The sequence below is a fragment of the Lichenostomus cassidix genome, chromosome 1 (genome assembly GCF_008360975.1).
Source record: "Lichenostomus cassidix isolate B80296 chromosome 1, HeHo_3.0, whole genome shotgun sequence".
Taxonomy (NCBI): Eukaryota; Metazoa; Chordata; class Aves; order Passeriformes; family Meliphagidae; genus Lichenostomus; species Lichenostomus cassidix.
In genome coordinates, this window is record NC_139479.1 from 14,513,925 (window position 1) to 14,538,668 (window position 24,744).

A 24,744-nucleotide genomic window follows, 5' to 3' on the forward strand; every position below is an offset into this window, starting at 1 on the left:
TTCAAACAGTGATGAGCTTTTCTTTTCAGGAAGCTGCTCAGTCATAGGCTTATGAGAATGTGTAAAATACTGGAACCTGAAAATACATTTTTCACTAAAATACCAGAAGCACTTATTAATGAGGATGTGAAAATGCTGACATTCAGGGATGCCCTTACCAATTCCATCTTCTCTCTGCTGAAAATGCTGATGTGTGCTTTTAGAAAGGTGTCTTACCATTGTGAACTAGGCCCACGTCAGCCTCTGTGCAAACCTGGAATTGCTGGGCACTCTCCCTGCCTGACTTTCCACCCGTGATTGTCTTCTCCTAGGAAAGATCACAGCAGGAACAAGTGATGCAGAAGAAGCTGCAAAAATTCTAGCAGAGAAAAGACGACAGGCCCGCCTGCAAAAAGAGCAAGAGGAAAGGGAGAGACAGGAAAGAGAAGAACGGGAAAGGTATCTCTATTGCTTTGTGAAAGTTATTACCTAATAATTTAACCTGTATCATTGAAGATGCTTGAAACTGTGGCAGTTTTGGAATCAAGTGGGAGCTTACACACATCTGTTAATTTCTTTAATTTTAGACTCATACTTCATTAGTGTCTTTTGCAGTCTTTATGACTTGTGAAGTTAGAAAATAATTTTTCCTCTTCAAGAACCTGAATAAACTGTTACTTTTCCAAATACTTCAGGCATGTCCATGCTGAAGTGCACTGCACACTGCAGTCTGGACATACATGAAGTATTTTACATTATAACAAAATATTTGAGGTGGCTTTAAATGAGGTACATCATGTAGAAGAAATGGTTTTGCAGCAGCAGGACATGCATTAAATGGTAAGACTTGAATCATTCATGGCTTAACCTGAAGTTCATCTTCCTGCCCAACTCTGCTGCAGGCGTTAAGGGCTTTGAGTGTGGGCAGAATGAAGGTGGCTGTGTTCAAGCAGTGAAGTTCTGGCTGTGTTCTGGGAACAACTTTTAGGTTGTTCTGTGCATGGGATGCTGGTTGCAAGCATCAACAAATCATGCACTTCCTTTAAACCCCTAATAGTAAATCACTAACTCTGCATGTCTAGGTTCAACTTTGGTTTTTCTTATTAAAAGAACAGTGGAGGGAGTGGGGTGGGAGTGGAATCACCAGCTCCTGCCATTTTGGCCCTGATAGAACAGTAAGAATGATCACTTACAAAACAACTCATTAGGAGCATGATGTCCCTCAGTGGGCCAGGGAACAACACAGGTGGAATTTAGACCCACTCCTTCCACTGTTTCTCTCTGTTTTGTGGACTTTGCTGCTACTCTTCCCATCTGTTTATCTTCAGATGAAGCAAAGGATAAGATGCTTGTTTATAGATACCCTGGGTGTCAAGTACAGAGAAAGAGGGATGCCTTTATTCTTGAAACTTAATTTTATTATTGACACTCTAACTGAAATTAGAATGGAAATATTTTCTTTGATCACACATGCTTTTTCAATGGAAATTTTAACTTGTATGAAATATTTTAGGTGTTAAAAGTTAGATTGGAGTAAAAGCTTGATAGCAACCTGAATTCTGAGCATGTGCTCAACCTCTTCACTGTATTCTGGCATCTTCCATGAAAATACGTGCTCATGCATGTGTTGTCAGTTACTGATGTACATACAATAGGATTCCTGCTGAACAAGATGAAGCCTTTTAAACCTGCTGGTTTATTTTTTGCAGGCTTGAAAGAGAAGAACAGAAAAGAAAGGCAGAAGAAGAAAGACTTCGTCTGGAGGAAGAAGCTCGTAAGAAGGAGGAGGAAAGGAAACGTGAAGAAGAAGCAGCTAGAAAGAAGGCTGAAGAGGAAGCCAGGAGAAGAGCTGAGGAAGAACAAATGCTGAAGGAAAAGCAAGAAAAAGAGCTCCAAGCCAAACTTGAGAAACAGGTATCATCTCAAACAGAAATGTGAAAATTTTATACATATAAAATATGCATCTTCATATTTGGTAATCTGCCTAAAATAAATAATGGCCCTAACATATTTTACCCATTTTGATTAGAGGGAAGAAGCAGAAATCAAAGCCCGTGAGGCAGCTGAACAACTTCGTCTTGAAAGGGAACAAATCATGCAGCAAATTGAGCAGGAAAGGCTGGAGCGGAAGAAGGTGGGTATTTGCATCTCAGGATAATTATTTCATTTCTTGTTTAAATACATAACCCAGGAAGTACCCAGTAGTATCTACTAACAATAAACTGGAGGGATTACAGGTGAATAGTTATGTCAAATTTAGCATTTGCTACTTGCCTGTTAGGGAAACATGGACTCCAAAATTTGTAACAAGGTGGAATTGCCTAAGGCAAATGGCTTTCTAGGAGGCGCTGAGCAAACACAGAATCAGCCTCTACCTGAAAAGTTAAGTGCCTCAGACAAGCAGGGAATGGCATGCCAGGGCAAATGTTGATTGCTGCCCAGCTCAGGACATCACAAACTACTGAGGAACACGAGTGACTTTGTTTAAAACTCACTCAACAAGAGCTCTGTGTCATTAATTGAGAAAATTTATGTAAAGTAACAAACAGCTTTTTCCCCACCTGTCTGGTCTCTGGTTGCATTATGCAGAGCAGCAGGACTGTATGTGTCCACTGCTCCACACAGAAATGGCTGAAGCTGCATAAATTAGCTTTGTTTACAGCTGTGTGTGGGAAAGAGAGAACAGCTGCAGAACCCCTGTCTGGTTACAAAAGGTCATCTGTCCATAAATGTTACTCCAAATATGTTTTAAACTGTTCATCACTGAACTGGAGGCATGTTGCAGCTGCAGATTACCAAAGTGTCTTACACCTGAAATAGTTTGGTTTTTTAATGAACAAAGAAGGAAAATAAAGGTATTTTAGGATAATGCCTTACACATTTCCAGCAAGAATAACCTCAGCTATGTACTTTTGCTCTTCTATTCTGAAAAGGCTAACTATTTTTAAAGGAAATATTTGGAAATAGTTGGAAAAGCAACTAGATTAAAATAATCAGTGTTGGTTTTAAACGTGTGTCTTGTTCCAGAACTGAGCACAACTCATAACTGCAAACACCTGGTATAAAAATGCTTGTTTATGAAGTGCATTTATTGAGAAAGTCATGTTCTGTAAGATCTGATAGGTGAAACCAGCTCCAAGATGTTTTCTGTCATTCAGTTTCTTTATTTTTCTTATTTTTCTTCCTTTCCCAAGACAGGCAGAGATAATGCCATGACAGTAAAGAAAAGTTTTTTTGTCTTTTTTCCATGTGTGTCTCTTGTGTTACATATTCTGTCTGCCATCTCATCCTCAAATTTATTTTGATTTATAGAGAATAGATGAAATAATGAAGAGAACAAGGAAGAGTGAAACACCAGAAATAAAGGTATGAAACAGTATGTGGTTGCAGGATTTTTTGATTTTGTTTAATTATCATATGTGGAAAACGAATTCTGGGATAATTCCACGTCAGTAAGTGTACTTAGGTGTGCTCTAGACCCAAACTTTAGATGCATTTCAAACTGAGAGTGACTGTTGCTGTGTCACAGTCACTGCTACAGAGACACAGCTTTTGTGCAACCTTTGCAGATCACCCCCCTCATCATCTAGCAAGGGGCATTCCTGGATGCTGGAGCTGTAATGTTTGCTGCTGTTGATGTGTCTTCCTGCTTTGTACCAGCCAGTGAGTTAGTTACTGAGCTGTCTTTGTTAAGCCTGTCCAGAATGGGGGATGAAAAGAAGGCAATTGTGTTCAGCTAAGAAGTGACAGTCAGTTTTTAATTTCTAATCTGCTTAGGAAATCGTTTCTTCAGTTACTTTTAGAGAATGTTTTCTTTTTGAATTAATAAAAAAATGCTATGCCTAAATAAAAAAGAAAAAAAAAAAAGTCCTGTCTTGGTGTTGATGGTCTTTGTTACCTTGTGGCCCTGGGCAGTCTCACAAGTTTTGAGTCCAATCAGTTCCATGCAGGTTACAGTACTTCCTCTAATACAGTTGAATCATTACTTGTTTGCAGAAGGAAGAGCCAAAACTGGAGATACCATCAACTTTGAATGTGGAAAAGCAACCAAAGGCCCTTGTTTTCAGCCAGCCAGGTAAAAATTGCCGTATTTTTCTGACCTATTTTCGCAGTTGGTTCTCTTCAGAATTTTTTGATCTGATGCAGAGATTTGTACTGCCATAAGTTCTTTGCTTTCATCTCAGAAAGAACAGCTACATTTGCATCAGTGACAAATGTTAGAAACCAGAGACAGCTTTGCTTTGCCACTTAAGCAAAAGCAGAATAAAGTTTCTCCCTATTTTAGTACCTGACGTAGCATTTTTGTAAATTAAAGGTTCCAATCTGCCAATGTTTTATTGCTGCAACCTACCTTCAGATTTTGTAAGTAGAAAATTTTTGCACGCAACCAACCTTTTTACAGTATGACTCTAAATCTTACATTTAATTTGACTTCATTAAAAAAGCATATGTATTTAAAGGATTATTAAATCTGGCATTTATCTATGTTTTGTTTACTTCCCTAGGCTAAGATTTTTAGTACATGGTATAAAGGTTAAAGCATTCTCTTCCTGTTTCCTCAAATTTAAAAGGTGTAGCATAAAGAGCAGTTTTGGAGTGGAATAGAGGAATGACAATATAATATGATGAGTCATGCATTGAACCAAGTCTACTGCGTTGTCAGTCTTCCTTTCTACTCAATGTACAACTTAAAACTATTTGAATAATCAAGTTTCTACTGTCATAATTTCTAACCTTCTTTTATAGAGATCAATGGATTGGCAACCTGCCTGAAAAATAAAAGCTTAGAAAGTGCTGCCTCTGTAATCCCTTCCCAAGATGTAGTTGCTAATGGACTGAAGTCAGTTGCAGGACTTATTCAGCTGGAAGCTGTTGATGGGAAATCTAACAGCATGGAAGATTCAGCAGATGAGGTTCAGTCCATGGATGTGAGGTACAGACCAGATCTACCAATGGGGATTGTGGAATTCATATGAGACACGGAGTTTGGGTTTTGTTTGATAATACTTTACTACTTTGCTTCTCACATGCCCCTCAGGGTGGCAGCTGGGTGTGTGCTAGGGTGTGCTCTGCTCCTGCCAGGGTGCTCCTGGCTGTTTGAGACAAGAGCCACAGAACCTCATCTCACTCTCACATATTTGGGGAGGGGACTCTGAAATCATTCCACAGTCCTTACTTATGGATTCCATGCAAGTTTGCCCAAACCTTTCGGCCAGTTTTGTGAAAGCAGCTACTGTAGATATTGTTCTGATGTCACCATTTTTTAATCTGGCTGCATAGCTGTGATGCATGAGCATTCTTGCATCCATACAAACAGAATAAAGAAAATAATGGGTATAGAATTTTAAGTACTTAACAAGTAAAAAATTATGGCAATCAGTAAATAACTTTGTGGTTTTAAATACTATCACATTTTGACAAAAGGATGTGCAGAAAAAAAGGGTTTTTAATTTTAATTGAAATTCTTTTATCTATATGTTTTTATATATAGGCAGTTAATTTAAGGCTGCTAAGACAAAGCTAGGTCTGAATTTTAAACATGGAATTTTTATACTGTTCTCCCTCAAGCAGTAAGTCAGTTGAACCTCTTATACTATTTCACTATTTCCAGCAATTATGCACAAATATGTAGAAAATGCCCTACTGGCTCAGACCAGAAGGCCAGGTAGCCCATTATTTGGTCTAGAGAATATCAATAAGAAAAATTAGGGAGAGCACCTGAGCCTACCACTTCCTGCAATCCAAGATCACACTGAAGTGCTGCTTTAGGGATATTGAAGGTACAGTTCTACTTTGGCCTTTTAAGTAGCCATTGGTTGTCGTGTTGCCTGTGAGTTTATCCAGCTCCTTTTTATTTTACCTGCTGGTAATGTTTGTGTCTCAGACCTCATCTGGAAGCAAGCTGTACAGTACAGTCTCAATGGGTAGATCATGTTATTTAATTCCCATTAAGCCCACTTTCTTATTGGTGGCACCCCTTACATTTTGTGTTGCAGGATTTCATACATGATAGTTCTGCCCTCAACTCACCCACCACCCCAGCATAGTTTTAGAAATGTCTGTGAAAGCATTCCTCTGCCTTTTCTTCTTCAAGCTAAAATGCACTAGCTGTACTTACTTAAGCAAAACAGGTGGCTGCAGCATTTCTAAGATTTAATTATGGGATTTCAGTGTCTCAAGTATATCATAAGGTCTTAAGAAATAACTTTTTATTAAAATTGTGTAACATGAGTGCTTTAAGTTAGTGTTTGCAGGGTCAGGGCAGTAATGTGAAAGGTGCAATAAACATTTAGGTAAATGAATGGTGTAGGGAGTGAAATAATGACTGATCAGTAAGCTCAGTTCAGTAAACTATCAGGGATGGGGGTTTAGGAGATGAGGGCTCTGTCACACAGCTACTACAAACCTTAATCATTAAGGGACATAGGTTAGGTATGACCTTCCATCCTGAACAGGGCAATATCTTTTCCTTTGGATTAGGACATTCTCTAGGTAAAGACTTGCTGTTGCTGCCTTAAGATGAGTGGTAGTTTCTGAACAGTCAGAGGTTTAATTTGATTGCTGCTTAATGAAAAGTTATACACCTCTTATTCTTTCTTTCTTTCCTTTATCTTTCATATAGCCCTGTTTCAAAAGAAGAACTTATCTCTATCCCTGAATATTCACCCATGAATGAACTCATGCCAGGTGTTTCTTTGGACCAAAATGGGACAAGTAATGCCAAGGCCCTTGAAGACCTCTTGGATTTCACAGGCCAAGCTACCTACTCCAAGATGTCCAGTGATACCCTTAGCCTAGATGACTGTAACAAAAACTTGATTGAGGGATTTAACAGCCCAGGACAGGAAAATACACTTAATTCTATATGTTGACAGCCTCGCTTTTCAGAACAGATACAGGTACAGTATTGTGATAAACATCTTAGATATGATAAATTGCTGTGATTACTTACTAGCTTCCCAGAAAATTACAGCAGTTGTACACAGCAGTGTGGAGAGAGAAAGAAAGCTGTTCTCCTAGGTATTTAAATTCAACATAATCTTTGATATTTGCAGCTGTCTGTAAATTGGTATCATATGCAAACTGACTGTATCATAGCAACTACAAGTATCTGGTAAATGGAAGCATTTCCTTTAGGCATCTGGAATTTCTTCATTAATATGATACCTTTCCTGTATATCTTTGGAGCCTATTTGCATGAAGAAAACAGTTAAAAGTGGGGCCAGCCCAGGCAATGGTAGTTATTGCTGCTGCTTACTCTTTTCTGCTGCTGTAAAACTTGCAGCGTAGAATCACATACCCTGAAAAGCCAGCATAGTAAAGAACCATAGTTGGCTTCAGTGGCAGTTTCAAAGTACAAAGCCATAGACAGGTTTTTGGAAGAGTATACTCTAAATTACAAAACTGAGATCATCTAACTTCTGTAGCTGACTTGATATTGTTCTCTCTCTTTTTAATTGACAGAGGTAACAATTTGTGGAGGATATATACCCCTGTGATGCTACTGGCAGTAAAATATGAGCTTGTCACTTGAAAAAGCTTCTGCAGTCCTTGAACACTGGATTTCAAATAATCAGAGCTGAATATAACTTGTCTTCCCAGGGAATATGTTGAATGGTTTCAGGGAAGACGGAGCGTGCATTAGAATTTGAGCTTTAGCTGCTAATAAAGCACTTATTTCTTCTCCTAATTTAAAATTCATCTCAACACTTCACTGTGATTTTACCTGTGCATTTTATTTTTAAATAATTCTTCCCTAAGCTTGATCATACATCCATTTAGACATCTTTTTCTTGTAAATAATGATGGGGTTTGCCCACAGTGCATTGATACAAATATACTGTACTTTAGTTTCGTGCCTATCTTTTTTTGTCTTTAATAAGGAGTTATTGGCAACTTTTCTGAGGTGTATAATTCAAAACTGTAGCTGAAGAGGCTTGAAAAACATATAGCTGCTGGAATCAAAAGAGCCTTCTTATTGACTGTGGAGTGTGGGAACTATCCCCTTATGATTTTGTTGACACTTTTAGTCACTAGTGGCACTTACTGGTTAATATTAATTAGTCTGGGAGCAATTGTCAACTGTGTTTAAAAACATGTTTGTGTAACACCTGTAAGCAAAGTAGGCAAAATGCCAAGTGTAACCCCTTAATATATATGTAGTATAGCTGTAGTAGATCTGAGTGAGTGATCAGGAGGTGAGGTAACACGTGAACCTCTGAAGATGCAGACACTTGATTGATACCAGCAGGCTTTCTATCACACAGAGAAGTATTTTGTCTTCTTGTAGGCTCAACAAAATGGGATTTGGTCAGCAGCAAAATAATATGTGAACGTTGCAGCAGAAACACAAAGGCCAAGGCGCATGCAGAGAGCACTGAGGGCTCCTTAACATTCTTTAAACATCTGTATGGAACAGTCCACATCAACATGTACAGGGTCTGGACGTCATGTGCCATACAGGGTTAACTTTATTTCTGTTGCTGAACCTTTGTGCTAGATCAGGTACTGCTTTGAGGACATTTTGTCCAATCCCTTATAAGAATAAATTATAAATACAACTCTCTATGGACACTAACACAAAAGATGTGAAAACTTGGAGGGGGGGGTGTTTTTCTTTTTTTTCTTTTTTTCTTCCACATGTGAGAGTTCACAGCGTAGATTGAGCTCAGTTGTAGCACCATTCTTGTGCTCTTAAAACTCAGCAATGGGAAAGTAACCAGTGACTTGATGTGCAATGCATAAAAAATCATACCTACAACAACCCAGCTCTATTTATGTTAGTGTACTTCAAAGAAATACTTTCTTTTGACTGTGCAGTAAGCTGTAGCATGGTACTGTGTCTTCCAAATTAGTCCTTCACCTATTTCCTAAATAATAAACAAACAGAAACAGTTTGTTTTGCTGTAATACATTGTGTTTGACAAATGTCATATTATATTTTATTATGTGTCATTGTATAACCTGTAGATTTCTGTATTTGCATGACCTGTATAGCATGTATAAAGGTGAAATACATTTTCATTTATGAATCTGACTTGTTTCTTGGGGCTTTTTATTCCCACAACGATACGACTGATTTAAAAATACTTGTGTGTTAATTTGTTCTGAGGTGTTTTCTGAAGGAGGGTATAATATTGAATGAAGGAGTGGTTGTCAGAACCTCAAAATACTTTACCGTTGTTCCCATTGCCTTATATTCATTTGCTTTCTGATGTCTTGCCTATGCACTGAGGAAGTGCAGGCTGGTAGCTGTGAAGAGCCTTGAGGTGGGGACTCCAAATTGTGGCATCCAGAGGGCTGGTGACAGTATAGGGGCCAGCTTGCAGCCCCAGCTTCTGCTCCCTGGCAAAGAAAATAAGCAAAGAAAATTTGGGAGCTGTGGCCAGTAGATACTGTTCTGTTTAGTGAGCTGTAAGAGTGCCCATGACATAAATGCTGAACTTCTCTTCAAGCTACATGCGCACACTGCTGCTTGGAAAGGGACCAGCCTGGAGCTGCTGTTAGTTCTCTGGTGAAATACTGTGGGGAAATTTTTTAAATCATCACTTCAGTCAAAATTGCAAATGAGAGAATTTGCTGTTATGATGAAGTATATTAATACTTTCCATGGTGACACTTCATTTCATTTGTGTTGACTCCTGAAATATTCATGTTATTTGTCCACTCAATTATTTACTAAGATTGAAGGAAGCAAGAAGAAAAATATTGTGAAGAAAGATACTGCATATTTACCTTTTTATTTGCTTTCAGATGTAACTGTTCAAATTTGGCTGAATATCTAGAGCAGTGACTCTCAGCTGAGGGGTTAAATCGCTTTCTTTTTGCTTTTGATGATGTAACTTCTTTATCCCAGCACATCCCACTGTTTGCTGCTGTAATTCAAGACTGTGCAATGAGTTTCACTTTGAATTTGTCAGTGGTCTTGCAACTGCAGTGAAGGATTGCTAGTGATTCATGCAAGTCCTTGATAGAGCTTTTCTGCTGTAATTTTATATAACTATTAGTAAGTTTCTAATACATGGATAAATAACAGCTGTGAGGTAATTGGTTATAACAGTAGCTTTCTGATTAGGTTCAGCACTTTCCATGGTGTTGCCCTAGGAAATGGCAGCCAAAGCTTGTCTTGTACCACAGCGAAGGTTCTGAGCAGACCTCATCTCCCCAGGGAGTTAATTTTGAAACAAAATTGCATCAATGAGGGGTGGATCTGAACGCCCAGGCTGCATTTTCAGCTAGTCATAAACAGCTGGAAGCAGGGGGAATCATCCTCTCTGCTTTAATTGTACAATGAGATGCATGCAGAAAGCTGCAGAAATAGCACAGATTGCTGCTCTGGCTGGCAGGGTGGGGATCTTCCCTCTGCCACCTCTCACAGAGAGAGCCATCCTGCTCCCCACGCCACCTCAGTCCCAGCCTGACAGCATCTATAGCTAAGGTGCCCCTGCCACCACCCCATTTCTGTTGAGGCACTGTCAGTGTGGCACTGCAGCTCTTGTACTGCCCAAGGTAGCACAGGGGCCTTCAGCATTGATCATGCTGGTCAGAGAAGCCTGAGATCCCAGGATAACTGGGCTTCAGTGCTGCACGGCAGGCTGGAAACCCTAGAAGGAGACATCCTTCCCATTAAGGTTTAAACTGGGGTCCCTTCCCTGTATTAAAATGTAAGTAGTTCAATATTCAGGAGCTGAAATCTAGACTCTGAGGTTTGTATCTTGTTTTCCCTAAGCCTGTTCTGTGTCCTGCACAGGAGAGGGACTGTCCTGTAAGCGGCACAAATGAGTAAGTGGTAATATGCCGCTGCTTCTCCTGGTTTAGTGACCTCTGGGACTTCTTCCTTACTTCTTCTCCCTCCCTATTCAAGAAAAAGGTAGAAACTGAAAAAAGTCTCTCATTTGCTTTCATTTCAGGATAGTGTTGGTCAGGCTGTTGGTTGCCTCCAAAACTAGCATGGCAAGTGGTTGTTCACTTAAGCTGCCGCTGCGTCTGGGTGCACAAATAGACCCAAATGGCAGTTACCTGATATTGGGGATGTTGGTTTTCAGTATCAATACTCAATTCTGAAAAGTGTATTATTACTACTAAGCCACTATGCTAAAATCTGGAAAATATATTTTATGTTACGAATGAATGCAATTTTCTCTGGATTTTCTTTTTAATCTTGAGGAAAGCAGGTTTTAAATTCAATCTCTCCAGAATATGTACACTTAAAAATAACAGAAAAAATATTCAGATGTGGTTTTGTTATTACTGTTAGTGCAATAATACCTGTCCAGAACACTTAGAACCACAATGTTAATTTCTCCCCCACTTTTTTTCCCATGATTTGTCTTATCATGATGATCTCCTTCAGCTGAAGAGTAGGTGATGCTGTTCACTCCAGTTTAATGTGTCTGTTGATGCAACATGTGAGGTGTAAAACTCCTTAAAACTTCAAGTAGAAACTCTAAGAGAAATCAAGCTTTTAAAATAATTACGTAAAGTATAAGGAAATGGTTTCTTGATCAGCAGAATTTTAGATACTTGTTTTCTTCCCAGTAGCCTTGTTTGCTCTCCAGCTTGCATATATTTTATAGCATTTTGATTATTCAAGATTGAGCTTAGTAATGTTTTTGAACTAGTAGGTTTGATGATTACCTGAGGCCTGCAATTTTCAGGATCAAAATAGATGCTCTAGAAGATGGTGTGCCATGTTCACTTGGGAACTTTACAAAAATAGATGTGTATCCTTGCTATAATCAAGTCTTAATGATTTCCAGAGAAAAACCAACTATGACGCAGGAGAGATTCAGCAAATAGGAGGAGCATTAAGCAATGAACTGCATGCTCTAGGAAGTTCTTTCTTTAAGAATAAGTTTTTAAATAGTTACATAAAAAGCTCAAACCAGCAGCTTTGCAATATCACTTAGATCTTCTTGCTGTGCCTATGAGGAATAACTTGAAGTCCATGGCAATTGTAGTGATTGGTGCTGTACAATAATGGAGCTAAGGACATAAAATTGCATAACTGATGAAAAAAATTAATGTGTGTGAGAGATGTCCAGAACCAGGGAAATGACTCTGTCAGTATTTCCTCATGTTTTTTCTAGAAATAATAGCCCCTCTCACCAAATTGAATACATGAGCAGCACAGTAAGCAGGATCAGGGCAATACCTGTAATACCATATTAATATGCTCACACATCCCTTTTCAGAGTAACCTCTCTCTTAAAACACAGATGGCAGCATCGTCTGAAATACCATTTTTAGCACCTTAAATACACAAAGCTGCAGGGGTTTTTACCAATAAATTCAACGGAGTTAGTCCTAATTTTCCTCGTGTGAGGTCCCAGTCAGGAATAGATTTCAAGTTTTCACTCTTTTTTTTTTTTTTTTTTTTTTTCTTAAACCTCTTATCAGTTCAAATGTAGACATTCAAGAGAATACAAATTCTGGTCATTGTGTGCTGGAATGGGTTCTCTGTGTTCCTGGACAAAGACTGCCCACACCACAGCTGGCAAAGAAACAGAGGTCCAAGAAGTCTTAAAGACTCAATATGTGCAGTAGTGTGTCAGAGACAGCAGTGAAACCCTGCTGCATTGGCAGCAGGTACAGCCCTGGTCAGACATAGCTAAAACTTCCCTGGCTGAAGACTGGGTCAGAAATTCTTCCCTCTTGGCAAGCAACGTTTGTATTTCTAACCTACATTTCTACAAGGTTAATTTATGCTAATGTTCTTGGGCCAGTGCTGGGCTTTGGCACAGGTGTCCTGTAGCAAATGAAGCTGCTGGTGGATTTAGCAAATAAATGAACTGATGAATGGGTGAAGGTCATGGTCACTGAAGAATGCTAAGACACTTTGCACATATTTACCACCACATAATTATTATTAAAATTCCTAAGGCAAATCAGTATCAGTCATGCCCACAATGTCTGGAGCTGGACATTTTTAAATTTTCTCTCTCCTCAGTCAGATTTCCATCCTGATGTTTTGCTGCAATTTCTTCTTCTCTCATCTTTCCAAGACCTGGCTCTTGCACAAGCAAAGAATTGCAGCCTTTTTGCACCTCTGCCTTCCTCCTCAAATTCATCTGCTGTTGCCTCTTGGGTGATAAGCTCAAAGCCTTTGCTTTTAAAATCCTCTTGCTGTATTTTTGTCACACATTGGTGTTAGTTCATACACTGAGATTGTTTTCACTGGTATGTTGCCAAAATCCTACCAAGTTCACACAGGCTCTACGCCCAGCAGCAATGGCACATTTTCATGTGTTGTTACAGGAAAGCCACGATAACCTTATAAATAAAACACAGGCTTTGTTACGTCATGAGAGCCCAGGCTTGCTGGAGGCTTCCTTTGAAGAGTAATTTGGTGATGTTATCGGAGCCAAGTCATGCAGTTAGTCATCCTCTCACATTCCTTCAGGTTTTAATTAAACAATTACTTTCCAGCTTTAATAAAATTTCAAGGCTAAAGAATGTAGGACGTATTTCCTCTATTAAGGAGGAAATTGTCATTATCTTTTGCTTTGAGCCTAGACTGAAAGAAGTATCATGGTTCCACAGAAAACTGTTAAAGTTCTTTCAACTGAATTTGGGTTTTTTTGCTTAATTCCGGAATTCTTGTCTTGTCTCCATAAGGTATTAGAGATTTGAAGTTCCTTTGACAAATAACCTCAGGAATTTACTTAAACCCCAGTGTCTAATTTTCTATAAATTAAGAGAAAGAGCTGGTGCTCCTTTGCTGGGGACTTAGAGATTTAGCTAATTTTGCTCCACTGAATGACAAAAATATTTTTTTATTACTACCATTAGAAGAAATAAATTACCAACATGCCTGCAAAGAATTAGGCAGCTCACTTTCATTTCAGAACAGGAGCCACTCTTTGTGGTTTGGTGAAAACTTCTTGATAAAAGAGTACCTGATTGCACTAAGGGGTAGGGATGGGTGAGAGGCAGAGGAAAGCATAAATGTGATACTCCTTCAAAAGCAGAGATCCAAGTTACTAAAGCCATGCAAATCTAATCAGGAGGCATAGCAAGATAGTGAAGTACAAAAGTAAACATTTCCCTTTAGATATTATGAGAGTTTGGCTGGTAAAACCATGACTTAACATTGGACAGCAGTTCTTGATGGTGGATCCAGATAATCGTGTGGGTGTTGACTCCACCAGACCCTCTCTCATCACTCCGAGATGCTTCTTCCCTTTTAACTATCACCACCTACAGGCTCTGTCTGCAGACACCAAAACAAATTGTGTATGACAACCAAGCTAACCCGTGATGAGATTTTAATGTCATTTATCTGGTGCACCTCAGTGGAGAGCAGGTCTTCAGCAGCAGCTGCTGCCATGGTCACCCCTGGCAGTGCAGGAAGGCCCCGGTTATGCTCCCCAGCACAGCTTGGGGAGCACATTCCTTATTCTCTGCCTGCTTCTGTGCCTGACCTTGCCAGTGATCAAGATATTTTCTTTCTTTTTTTTTTTTTTTTAATGAGCATAATAGGGTTCAGCAAAGGGCAATGCCAAGAGTAACATTTTATGTGGAAAATGAAATGCCTCCTTGAAAGGACAGATACATAAGATCTGTCTGCTGTCAAGGGCTAGTTCCTGCTTTTGCATTTTAGGTAACTTCCATTCATCATTTCCAAGTATTTAGCATGCAAACCAGAGTTGTGCTCTTTCCAAAGGGAATGTTTACTAAATTAGGCATTAAAGGAATATGAAAGTGATTCTCTATTCTAATGATACTTAATTAGAAATAAAACATGGAAATAGATTAAAATAATTAGTCTTAATAAGCAGTAATTGCCAAGTCTTGTGCAATAGAATAGCCTTCCCAATTTAGAGGTGGAGAATAATGATGCTGTGGAGCTACTAATAGACACTGATTTAAATATTAATTTAACTTGTAAAGTACATGTAAGCTGTTGTGTTCCTAGACTACACGGTCCTAACCACAGAGATCCTTGTGTGCTTACTATCCATCAGGATAGCGTCCCTCCTGCTATCCATCAGAATAAATATGTGTTGGATCAAGACCATCTGAGGTGACATCAAGTAAAGAGGTTAATAATGAAATGTGATAATTTTTGTCATGTGGAAGTTTATTCTATGTGCACAGAGGCTGTCTGTCTGTACCTAGAGCTGTTTTTGCTTCAAGTGAGGTGTCTGCTTAGTTTTAAGTTTCAGTGCAGTGGTAACCCCCCTACATGCAGAGATCAGGCAAACCACTACACCAGCTGAAGCAGGGAATAGAACCAAATCTTTTTTACTGTTTGTTTGACTTTCTGAATCTTGAGAATGAAAGTGTGGCTGCCTATACAGAGATTATCCCACATATTGCAATATATGTCAAACTGGGACTGCACCTTATCTGGCTGAGCCACCCAGGCTGGACAGGTTTCTTTGGCAAAGTGCAGATCAGTGGCATCTGTGTGCTTCAGTCTCACTTTCCCCATCTAAAGCTCACTGATCCAGTTCTCATCCCAGACTTCTATTGCAAAAATTCCAGCACAGCAAAGAGGGAGCAAGGGGTGTTGGGTGCAGCTTGCCACTGTATTTCTATGACCTATGGGTCAGTAAATCTTTTGCAGTCCCTTTTAATTGGGAAACACTACAACTAAATTTTAAATTGATCTTATAATTCTATATGAGAATTTCAAGCATTTGGGTGAATGCAGAAAGTTCTTTTATACAACAATCATGTGGGGTTCCTTGCATTTGAGTTAGTCCACAGAGAACCAAGCAGGATCCTGTAGACAAAGACAGCAAACAGATTGATAGCTATGACAAGGGATCCCTCAGCCCCACCTACAGCCCCCAGGCTTGAGAAGACAGAAAGCTGAAGATAATGCGCTGTTGAAAGATCAGTCCTATCAAAGAAGGACAGGAAGATGTCAGCAGCTAAAAGTCCAAAGGACAGCCAAAATTGGCAGCTCACACTGGTCTTCAGAACATGTAGAAACAGAGACCATCCCTTTGAGAGGGGCCAAGAGTAACCAACCCTCCCTCTCCACTCTCTGTTGTGTGGATATAACTTCACCCTGATAGGCCATGGTTTGATGACAGAGTAAATGCAACACTAGGGCTCTCAACTGGATCAAAAATGTCAAGACTGTGTAACACAGAGTGCTGAGTCTGGTTCTTTCTTGGGCTTAAATTAATTTGTTTAAAAAAAAATGTTGACAAGGTTACCTTGGTTTTGGTAAGCTTTACACCAGATCAGATATCGTCTGCCTGTGCTGCTGTAATGATACCATATCAGGTATCACTCCTCTTCCTTTAGCTACTGTAAAAATACAAAACCAACATCGGTTCTGTGCTTGGGCAACAACAAACGTGTGTGCCTGCAACTGTGTTGAATCAAATTTATATTAATGAGTTGATCTGAAAGTACACCAAAGTACTATTCAAGATCTTTGACCAACAGCCTTGGATGCCAATGTAATCTAGATAGCATCAGTGTTTCCTTGGTTTTGTGTGATTGATAAATCTATTTCTGAGGGGTTTTCAGCCATAAGAAGATACTTTGTTTTGAAAGGGTTACAGTATGTTGAGTGTGTGATTCTGTTGTTTATAGCTCTTGAAGGAAAAACTGACACCAAACCAGTCGGGCCTGCTGGCTATCAAGATTGGCAATCGAGGGAATAAATGCAGCCTAGAGAGCCCTCACGCCACTGGGACTGATCTGATCCCAGGCAAGGAGAGTGCTGCCATCCTGCTGTGCACATTCTGATGACTCCAGGAACTTGCAAAAAGCCTTGCAGAGAGCACCACCTGATACCTTGCGAGGCACCTCGACCCTCAGCAGCAGCAGCAGCCTGGGACAAGGGAGGCATGGCCGCCCCACCTGCAGGCTGGGGGCAGTGCTGTGGTGGCTGCAGCTGTGAGGCTGGACCTGTCTGGCCTCAGGGAGGCTTCAGTCCAGCCTTTCCTGCCTGACCCACTGTGGTGCAGCCGAGATCAGTGGAAGGGCCAGGACTCTGCTGCCTCCCCAGCAAACGCAGGTCCTTGGGGCCTGCCCCACTGCAGCCACCCCCGGCCCTGCGCAGGAGCTGCCAGCTGCTTGTGGGCCCGAGGGGCAGTGGGAAGTGTTACAGAACCACAGAATATTCTGAGCTGGAAGGGACCCACAAGAATCACCAAGTCCAACTCTCAGCCCTGTATAGGACAGCCCCAACAATCACACCATGTGCCTGAGAGGATTGTTCAAATGCTTCTTGAACTCTTGTCAGGCTTGGTGCTGTGACCACTTCCCTGGGGAACCTGTTCCAGTGCCCAGCCACTCTCTGGGCGAAGAACCTTTTTCTGATATCCAAAACCTCTCCTGGCACAACTTCAGGCCATTCCCCCGGGTCCTGTCACTGTCACTACAGAGATCAGAGCCTGCCCCTCCACTTCCCTTATGAGCAAGTTAGAGACCACGATGAGGTTTCCCCCTGAAACAAGGCAAGTGAGCTCAGTCACTCCTTGAATGGTTTCTCTCCTCTAGACCCTTTGGCATTTTCACAGCCTTCCTTTAGACGCTCTCTAATGGCTTTATATCTTTCTTACATTGTGGTGACCAAAGCTGCCCCCAGCACTCGAGGTGAGGCCGCCCCAGTGCAGAGCACAACGGGACAATCCCCTCGCTTGCCCGGCTGGCGATGCTGGCCCTAATGCCCCCAGGACACAGCTGACCCTCCTGGCTGCCGGTGTCACGGAAGGGCTCTGCTTCCCACAGGGCATTCCAGCAGAGAGGACGCTCAGAATTCAATACCCGGGAAGGGCCAGCGCACAACGTCCTCTGCTCTGCTGCGGCCGGGAAGCAGCGGCCGGGAAGCAGCGGCCGGGAAGCAGCGGCCGGGAAGCAGCGGCCGGGAAGCAGCGGCCGGGAAGCAGCGGCCGGGAAGCAGCGGCCGGGAAGCAGCGGCCGGGAAGCAGCTGCGCAGCGCCCACGCCGAGCAGTGCCGAGCAGCACCGCGCGGCCCGCAGCAGCACCGCGGGGCTCGGGGAAGGGGCCCGTGGCAGAGAGGGGCGGTCAGCGGCACCGCGGGGCTCGGGGAAGGGGCCGGTGGCGGAGAGGGGCGGTCAGGGGCACCGCGGGCCTCGGGGAAGGGGCCGGTGGCGGAGAGGGGCGGTCAGGGGCGGCGCCGGAGCCACCCCCTCCCGGCCCCGCCCTCCCCTCCCCTTCCGGGCCGCCCGCCCCCCGCCCGCCCTTTCTCTCCGCCGCGCCCGAGCGGAGCAGCCGCGGCCGGCGCGGCCGCCGGGACCCGCCCCGCCGGCTCGCCGGGCACCTGCTCGGGGCGGAGCGGCGGCGGCCCGAGGAGCGGCGGGAGCGGCGCCGCAGGCGGTGAGTGCAGGGCTGGCGGCGGCACCGCGGCCGCGGCGGGGCCTGTTGAGGCCCGGCGAGGGGCGGGGGCCGGAGCCGCGGGCAGGGGGAGCCGGGGCGGCCGCGGTCATTGTCCCCGTCGGCGTTGGTGCGCGCCGGCAAGGCGCGGGCCGGGCCGAGCCCGGGGCTCCGCCGGCCCGGGGTACGCGGGGCTCAGTCGCCCTCCGCCGCGCCCACCCAGAGCCCGCCAGCCGATCCGATCCGGCCCGGCCCGAGGGAGGCGGGTGGAGGTGCCGCCCTCGCTCCGCTCCGGGCCGGGCGGTGCTGGCGGTGGCAGCGGAGCTGCGGGGACGGGAGCTCGGTGGGGACTGTGCTGCACCCACCCTGGGTCTGCTGGCGGCGGGGCAGCCCGGAGCAGCGGCACCCGGAGCCGCCTGTCCCCGCGTGTGTGCATACATGTACGTACGGACCGTGTGTGCGGTGCGCGGGCCGTCAGGAGGTTTGGGAGGGCCGGGAACAAAGCCCAGCGCAGGGGCACACACCCGAGCCGCCGCGGGGCTGTCGGCCGTGCTCCCGAGTCGTGACTGTTCCAGAACAGCCGTGGTGCTGTGAACCCTCTGGGCCAGCAGCACCGCAGAGCTGAGGTCGCTGCTCACTGCTACTGTAAGGACACCTTAGAGGTGAGCAATGCATAAATACCATCAGTCCCTGGTAACAGTAATCGGTATGTTGTCACACTCAGAATTACACCAGTTAAAGTCTTATTTATAATAACTTAGAACAGTACAGGTTTTGTATAACAGTCATAACTCAGTTTCAGTATGTCTTTGGTTTAGCTTAATATGTTTTCCAGACTGAGCCAAGCCAAAGCAAGATGAATGGGTGCCAATTTGACCGAATCTATGGGATTTTTTGATATTTTTTTGGGTGGTTAAGTTGATTATGCACAATTACTCATACACGTTTGAGTGGGTGGTAACGTCTCGTAAGGAACTGGTGATAGCAGTCTCCTCACTTGGCTCAGCTCCACCTAGGACAGCAACGTCTAATTTCTGCTGCCACTCTTATGTGCCCCAAGTCACTTATAAATATAGTTTGGATTCCTGAGTTAAAAGGGTTTGAAACAAAAAGCTGCTCAAATTGCTGGGAGATCCTAAAGGAAAAGTGAATCTTCTGTGAAAGTGTTGCTGGGTGTGGATGGCTGGAGGAAGAGCATGGAAGAGGATGCCAGGAAGGGAGGGGAAGAGATATGCAAAAGGCATGGAAGGATCTTTGGTGATGGATGTCATATTGTGGCAGCCTGATGCAGAGCTGGGCAGAGAACACAGAGGATTGTCTTTCTCTTTGAGCATTTTTCTGATTTTTTTTTTTTTTTTTTAATATTGGTGTTGATGAGGTGAACTGAAATTAATTAACTTCCTTTAGTGGCACACCCTGTTATCCTGATAAACAGCTGTCTATCTTGAGTGTCCATGCACTCCTCCACATCTGCCTTCAGCAAAAGAACTGGTATTTCTGCCACTGCTTTTGTAAGAGTCATCAAACCAACTCTCCATCTGCCTGTGCTGGGACAAGATGGGCTTGATTTTAGTGCAGTCTTGGCTTGTGGGTGTTCACCTGTCAGGAGGTAACATAGGCTGAGTTGGTGTTGCAGGCAAGCTGGTGCGGGATGTGGCTGCACACAGTTAGGTTTGCTTTTCCTCTCAGGTGGCAGCAGGTGCTTGCTGTCTGCAGGGAAGGGAGGAAACGTGCTGGGAGTCTTCCAGCAAGGATGCATTTCTCTGGTGTGACTGGGGAAGGCAGCCTGGACTTCCCAGCCCCCTGGCAATGCCGTTCTGCGGCATTGCTGATTCTGAATAAATAAGGGTCATATTTTGGTTTTCTGGTGGTTTTGTGACACGGAGGTGAAAAAGCTATGGTTTCATTGTGGTTCGTATGTTTTGGAGAGCTTTCAGTAGGCAGGAAGTTGTGGTTTGTCTCTGGGACTACGACACAAGCAGATTTAACATGCTTCTGGTGTCCCCTTGGACACTGGTCAGCAGATGTGGCTGGGGATGGTGCTGTAACATTTGAAGCTCTGTTGTGAACAGGTGTTAAAGGCCACTAATTCAATGCATTATAGAAACGGCTGACTAATATATTTATGGGTTGGGTTTTCTTTGTATTAAAAAAAAAGAAGTTTGAGAGTGAAATACCTTATTTATTATGATGCAGATTTATCCTGCTCAGTCTTTCCAAGTTGGCATTCTAATCTGTTCTTTTGCAAAGGTGAGGCATTGCCTGCTAATTAGTGTAATTAAATGGGTCGGTTTTAAATGAGAGCACACTGAAAAGTTACATGCTCAGTAGACCTACTCAGTTATTTTTATTCATTTGCTCAAATATGCAGGCACAGGGGAATACTTGCTGTGTGTTCCAAGCAATTACTTAGAATTTGTTAGGTAGTCCGCTAAGAAATTCTGTATGCTTCAGCTGTACTTTCTGTAAAGGCTGTACTTTCTGTAGTAGGTATTCATCCTACTGCTAGTATAAGGGGCAACAATAATTTTTATATTTCTGTCTATCTATTTGTGTAGCAAACAGAGGAGAGTGATCCCCACATGCTGCCCCTGCAAGGCACAGTTACCTCACTAGTGCGAGGCCTGCTTGTCTGTTAACAATCCTTGGCATTAGGATACAGCTTGTATAAAGCCTGCCTTCCCCATCTTGTGCCAAAGGATAAAGCTGAACAGGATGGACAAGCTCTAAAGCCATCCAGTGGATGTGGTTTTGGTAGGCTGGAGGGGTGCTTCTGCTGCCGGGGAGGCCCAGTCTCTCGTCAGATAAACTGAAGTGTTGAAGCTGCGCTTCTGGAGTTGTGACATTCACCAGGAGTGTGGTGCTGCCTCCTGCCATTGCTGCCCTCCATTCCCAGCTGCTCTGCCACAGCTGCCTGGGAAGGTGCTGTGGACCACGTCTGGAAATTTCTTAAATGTAGCATGGCATGAAAAATGGATGTGGGAAAAAAAGGATTATCTCCCTGATGTTGCTGGTGGTGAGGATTTAGGCTGTGAGACTGCAGTGGTGTCAGACCTGCCACAAAATACCGTGGAGATTCAAAACATATCCTTGGAAATATGGAAGGTGCTCTAAGAGTGATAAAAGTCCAGGAGAAGGGATCCGTAATCATAAAGAGCCATGGTTGAGTATCAGAGAGCTGTGAGAGAATTGAGGATGGAAATTTGGCTCTCAGTCATTTGCATTGATCTGTTACCTGCTGTGTTGTCTAAAAGAGGTAATGGTTTAGAAATCCTTCAGCCAGGTTTCATTTGTTTCAGCTGGGCGTGTGTCCTTGACTTAAACAGCTGTTCTACCTGATAGTTTTCAAAGCTGTCGCAAATGTCCTTGCCCGAGGTGGTGTGCCCTGAGATGGGCGTCACCTCCATGTGCTGGCAGAGCTGAGTTACATGGAGATGGTACTGAAGCCTGTCTAGGAAGCATTGACTACAGGAATCCTGTTGCGGGTTCAGAAATGTCGAGACTGCTTTGCTGGCAGATGTTTCTTGGTTTTTATACTTTTTCCTGAACATTTGGTGTTGGAGGTCATAGAATTTGCTTCAAAGGGCAAGAACATGCCAGGCTTGTGTCCTGCTTGGACAGTGGCTGGAGTAGGCACTGCATGGGACAGCCTTTGACTCAGGTGTTATAACTTACATAGTGGAGAAGTTGCCAATTCTATACTTTTTATTTAATGATGATGTAAATGACTTTCTAGTATTGCAGACTTAACAAAAAGAAAAAAAAAAAGAGAAGAAAATAACTTGAAATCTGGATTGCAGCTGAGCTTTTAATTTGATCATGTTTCTGTCAAATACTTGGTTGTCCTGGTGTTGAAAGTCTCAATTCCTGGTTTTTCTTTCCTGATAGACGTGGCAGCAATACAGACTTTGGTGTCTCTTGCAGCTTCCGATTGATCCCCGCTTAGAAGGCAGTCAGTGAAAAGCTTGGAGCTGCTCCTTATCTTTTTTGGGCAAAGTGAGAGAAAGAATAGTGATGTGGGTAGTTTTGACTGCAAGAGTCAGTGTGAGTTGTCCTGTGGGTCATGGAACCTTGCCTATGAAAGACGTGCTTATCCCCCTCTCCTCTGAAAGGTTTGTGATGGTGGTCAGGCAATCCCTCTGAAAGGGATGGGAATGACATCTCCCTTCACTGTAAGTGGAAGGCATTGAAGAGCAGCTCCCTGGTGATGAGCACTGTTAGTATTGATTTGCCCTGGGTGTGTCCTGAATAAGGTTTTTTCCATGATCTGTTGTAGATGATGGAAGGCACCAAAACCACATGTAAAGCGGTCCATACATTTATAGTCTGTTCCAGGAGAGCTAACTGCTTCTACTCAGTCTGTGCTCTTATCTGCAGGGTTTTAGCTGTTTGGGACTTGCTGATTTGGGGCTCTTTGCATTAGAAAGGGCTCTAGTTCCTTTCTGTTCAGCCTAGATGAATGCAGTCATTTGTGATTTCTTGTTTCATGCCAGAGAAAGTCAAGCAGATAGAAGGTTGTTCTGTTCAGGTAAGCAAGTTGTTAAAAATTTATAGCCTTTCTGCAAGAGCATGTGTTCAAGCTGGCATATTCCATACAATTTTTGGTCATTTTTGAGTTACACTTTGAGTGTCTCAAGATACTCCTTTCAGATTTGTAGTAGATGGATATTGAAAGACTTTTGTACTTGTCAAAACACTCATATCTCAGGGGTGGAATCAAAGGAGAGCTGGTAGCAGGCTTGAGGCCATTTCTCTCAAGAGGCAAGTTGTCTGATTCCAGTTCCAAAAGTCAAGGGAAAGAAAATAAAAGGTGGGATTCCCATTAATATTTAAAAACTGTCTAAGCACAGTTACTGATAACTCTTCCAATGAGTCACTTATTGTTGTAACATAACAAACACAAGCAGCACTCTGAACCTAATAATGCTGCTTAGTTAAAAAAGTAGTTCTTCATAGTGATAGTATCTCACGAAGTACAGCAGAAGGTCCTCGAGAAATTCAGAGCCCAAAGCAACCAGGTCCTGGCACCTCTGCTCCACCATGACCTGGCTTTTTAGAAGCACCAGGATGGCTGACTTGGAAACTGTAGGACCTTCACTTGAATCAAGTAATTCTGCTATAGACAGGCTTGCTGCCTGATACCATCCTGCAAAAAGCTTGCTTTTGGCATGGAGCCATATTGCTGGTCTAGTTGAGGTGATTTAAACCTGGGTTTAGCAATGTGTTTTCAAATTCTTTATAGAATAATTTGCGATTCTGGTGTTGCACTGGGAGTCTTGCTGGGGGTGAGTGTCTGCTGTCTTTGCACAGTGTGTTTCTCTGTGAGGAAATCATATTGCGTGGGTCATTTTTTTAGGAGGTGCAGTGAAACAAGTGAACACTTCTTTCCACTAAACAAAAGGAATGTCATCATTGGAAATTACAGCGGTCCTCCTTATCCTAAGGCAAGATTTGGGACATGCTGCCACAGTCTTTCTCACGCTTTTAGGTATGATTGTTTAGCCAGTCTCCAAAAGAATAAGGAATTGGTTGTTATGTATGTTCAGTTTCTAATTCTATCAGTCTGGCAGATCAAGTTCTGTACAGGTGGTTGGGTGGGGTTTAATGGTACTTTTGTCTTTCTGGTGTTTACATACTCATTTTAAAATTAGGAATAAAGTTCAGAAGCGAAGGGAATGTAGGAGGAAAGAATTTGATCAGTACATAAAACACTGTCACTTCTGAAAGTTTACCAGAAGAGATGGTAGTAGTGAATCTTTAATGCCAGTGGGACATGCACCATGTTTTGAAATGTGTTAGCCAGGGAGTGTGGGGTTTTTTTTGTTTCCGAAATAATATTCTGTTTTGTAAGGTGTGTTTTTATGGTGAAAACCAGGAAACTATTTTAATCACAATATTACTTTTCTTTGAAAAATAATTAATACTGGCATTGGAGCATCATATTTAGCTTTTGCTAGTATGACACTCAAGTAACAAAGGGCCTGAAGTTAATTCAGGCTGTACAGTCATCAGATATATGCCTTCAGGATATAAGAGGCAGTGATAACTTCATATTTGAGATTTCAGAGAACAAATAGTTCATCTTGTCCTTGGGGTACTTTGGAGTTGGATTTTTTTTGCTTCACTGTCTCTTGCAACAGTTACAACTTCATGCTTTGTTACATGAAAAGACTGATTGTGGAGCAAAAAGTAAATTCTGGAGGTTTTTATTCAGAACTAAGCTATTGCTACATCTTACAAATAAATGTCTGGTTAGCTTATGGTGCAACTTAATGAGCAGTTTCTAGAATCACTCTGAAGTATGGGAGGTGGTTTGTCTAATGTGTGCCTGTGGGGTAGGCAGCAGAAGTATACTGCACATTCTTCTCTTGAGAGACTACTGTTTCAGCCATGAGCTAATCATACCAAAAAGTAAAGTATAGCAAGGAGTCATACTTTATTTGACCAGCCAGTGTGACT

At 42.8% G+C, this 24,744-nt stretch overlaps 2 protein-coding genes and 1 long non-coding RNA gene across 6 annotated transcripts in view; 2 read left to right on the forward strand and 1 right to left on the reverse strand.

Annotated features, from left to right (window-relative positions):
- The window catches only part of MAP7D2 (MAP7 domain containing 2), an 81,587-nt gene extending 72,571 nt beyond the window's left edge, over nucleotides 1-9,016 (forward strand). For all 3 annotated transcript variants that reach the window (XM_085050927.1, XM_085050936.1, XM_085050947.1), the window contains 8 exons: nucleotides 312-438; nucleotides 1,689-1,893; nucleotides 2,009-2,113; nucleotides 3,292-3,345; nucleotides 3,976-4,054; nucleotides 4,726-4,912; nucleotides 6,602-6,878; nucleotides 7,444-9,016. In XM_085050927.1, coding sequence (XP_084907053.1) covers nucleotides 312-438; nucleotides 1,689-1,893; nucleotides 2,009-2,113; nucleotides 3,292-3,345; nucleotides 3,976-4,054; nucleotides 4,726-4,912; nucleotides 6,602-6,851 — 1,007 coding nt within the window. In that variant the 3' untranslated portion in view covers nucleotides 6,852-6,878; nucleotides 7,444-9,016. The remainder of the gene's footprint in view (nucleotides 1-311; nucleotides 439-1,688; nucleotides 1,894-2,008; nucleotides 2,114-3,291; nucleotides 3,346-3,975; nucleotides 4,055-4,725; nucleotides 4,913-6,601; nucleotides 6,879-7,443) is intronic.
- On the reverse strand, nucleotides 8,591-11,852 carry LOC146444237 (uncharacterized). The gene is made up of 2 exons (XR_014849786.1): nucleotides 9,715-11,852; nucleotides 8,591-9,324 (listed from the first exon to the last, which is right to left on the reverse strand). It is a non-coding gene; the product is annotated as an uncharacterized LOC146444237 (long non-coding RNA).
- A 6,301-nt stretch (nucleotides 11,853-18,153) lies between these two features.
- The window catches only part of BCLAF3 (BCLAF1 and THRAP3 family member 3), a 33,332-nt gene continuing 26,741 nt past the window's right edge, over nucleotides 18,154-24,744 (forward strand). The window contains exon 1 of one of the 2 annotated variants that reach the window (XM_085050969.1): nucleotides 18,154-18,288. The gene's annotated coding sequence lies outside the window, so the exon portion shown is untranslated. Of the gene's footprint in view, nucleotides 18,289-23,673; nucleotides 23,774-24,744 lie in introns of those variants that run through there. The other variant, XM_085050978.1, reaches the window with a different exon arrangement.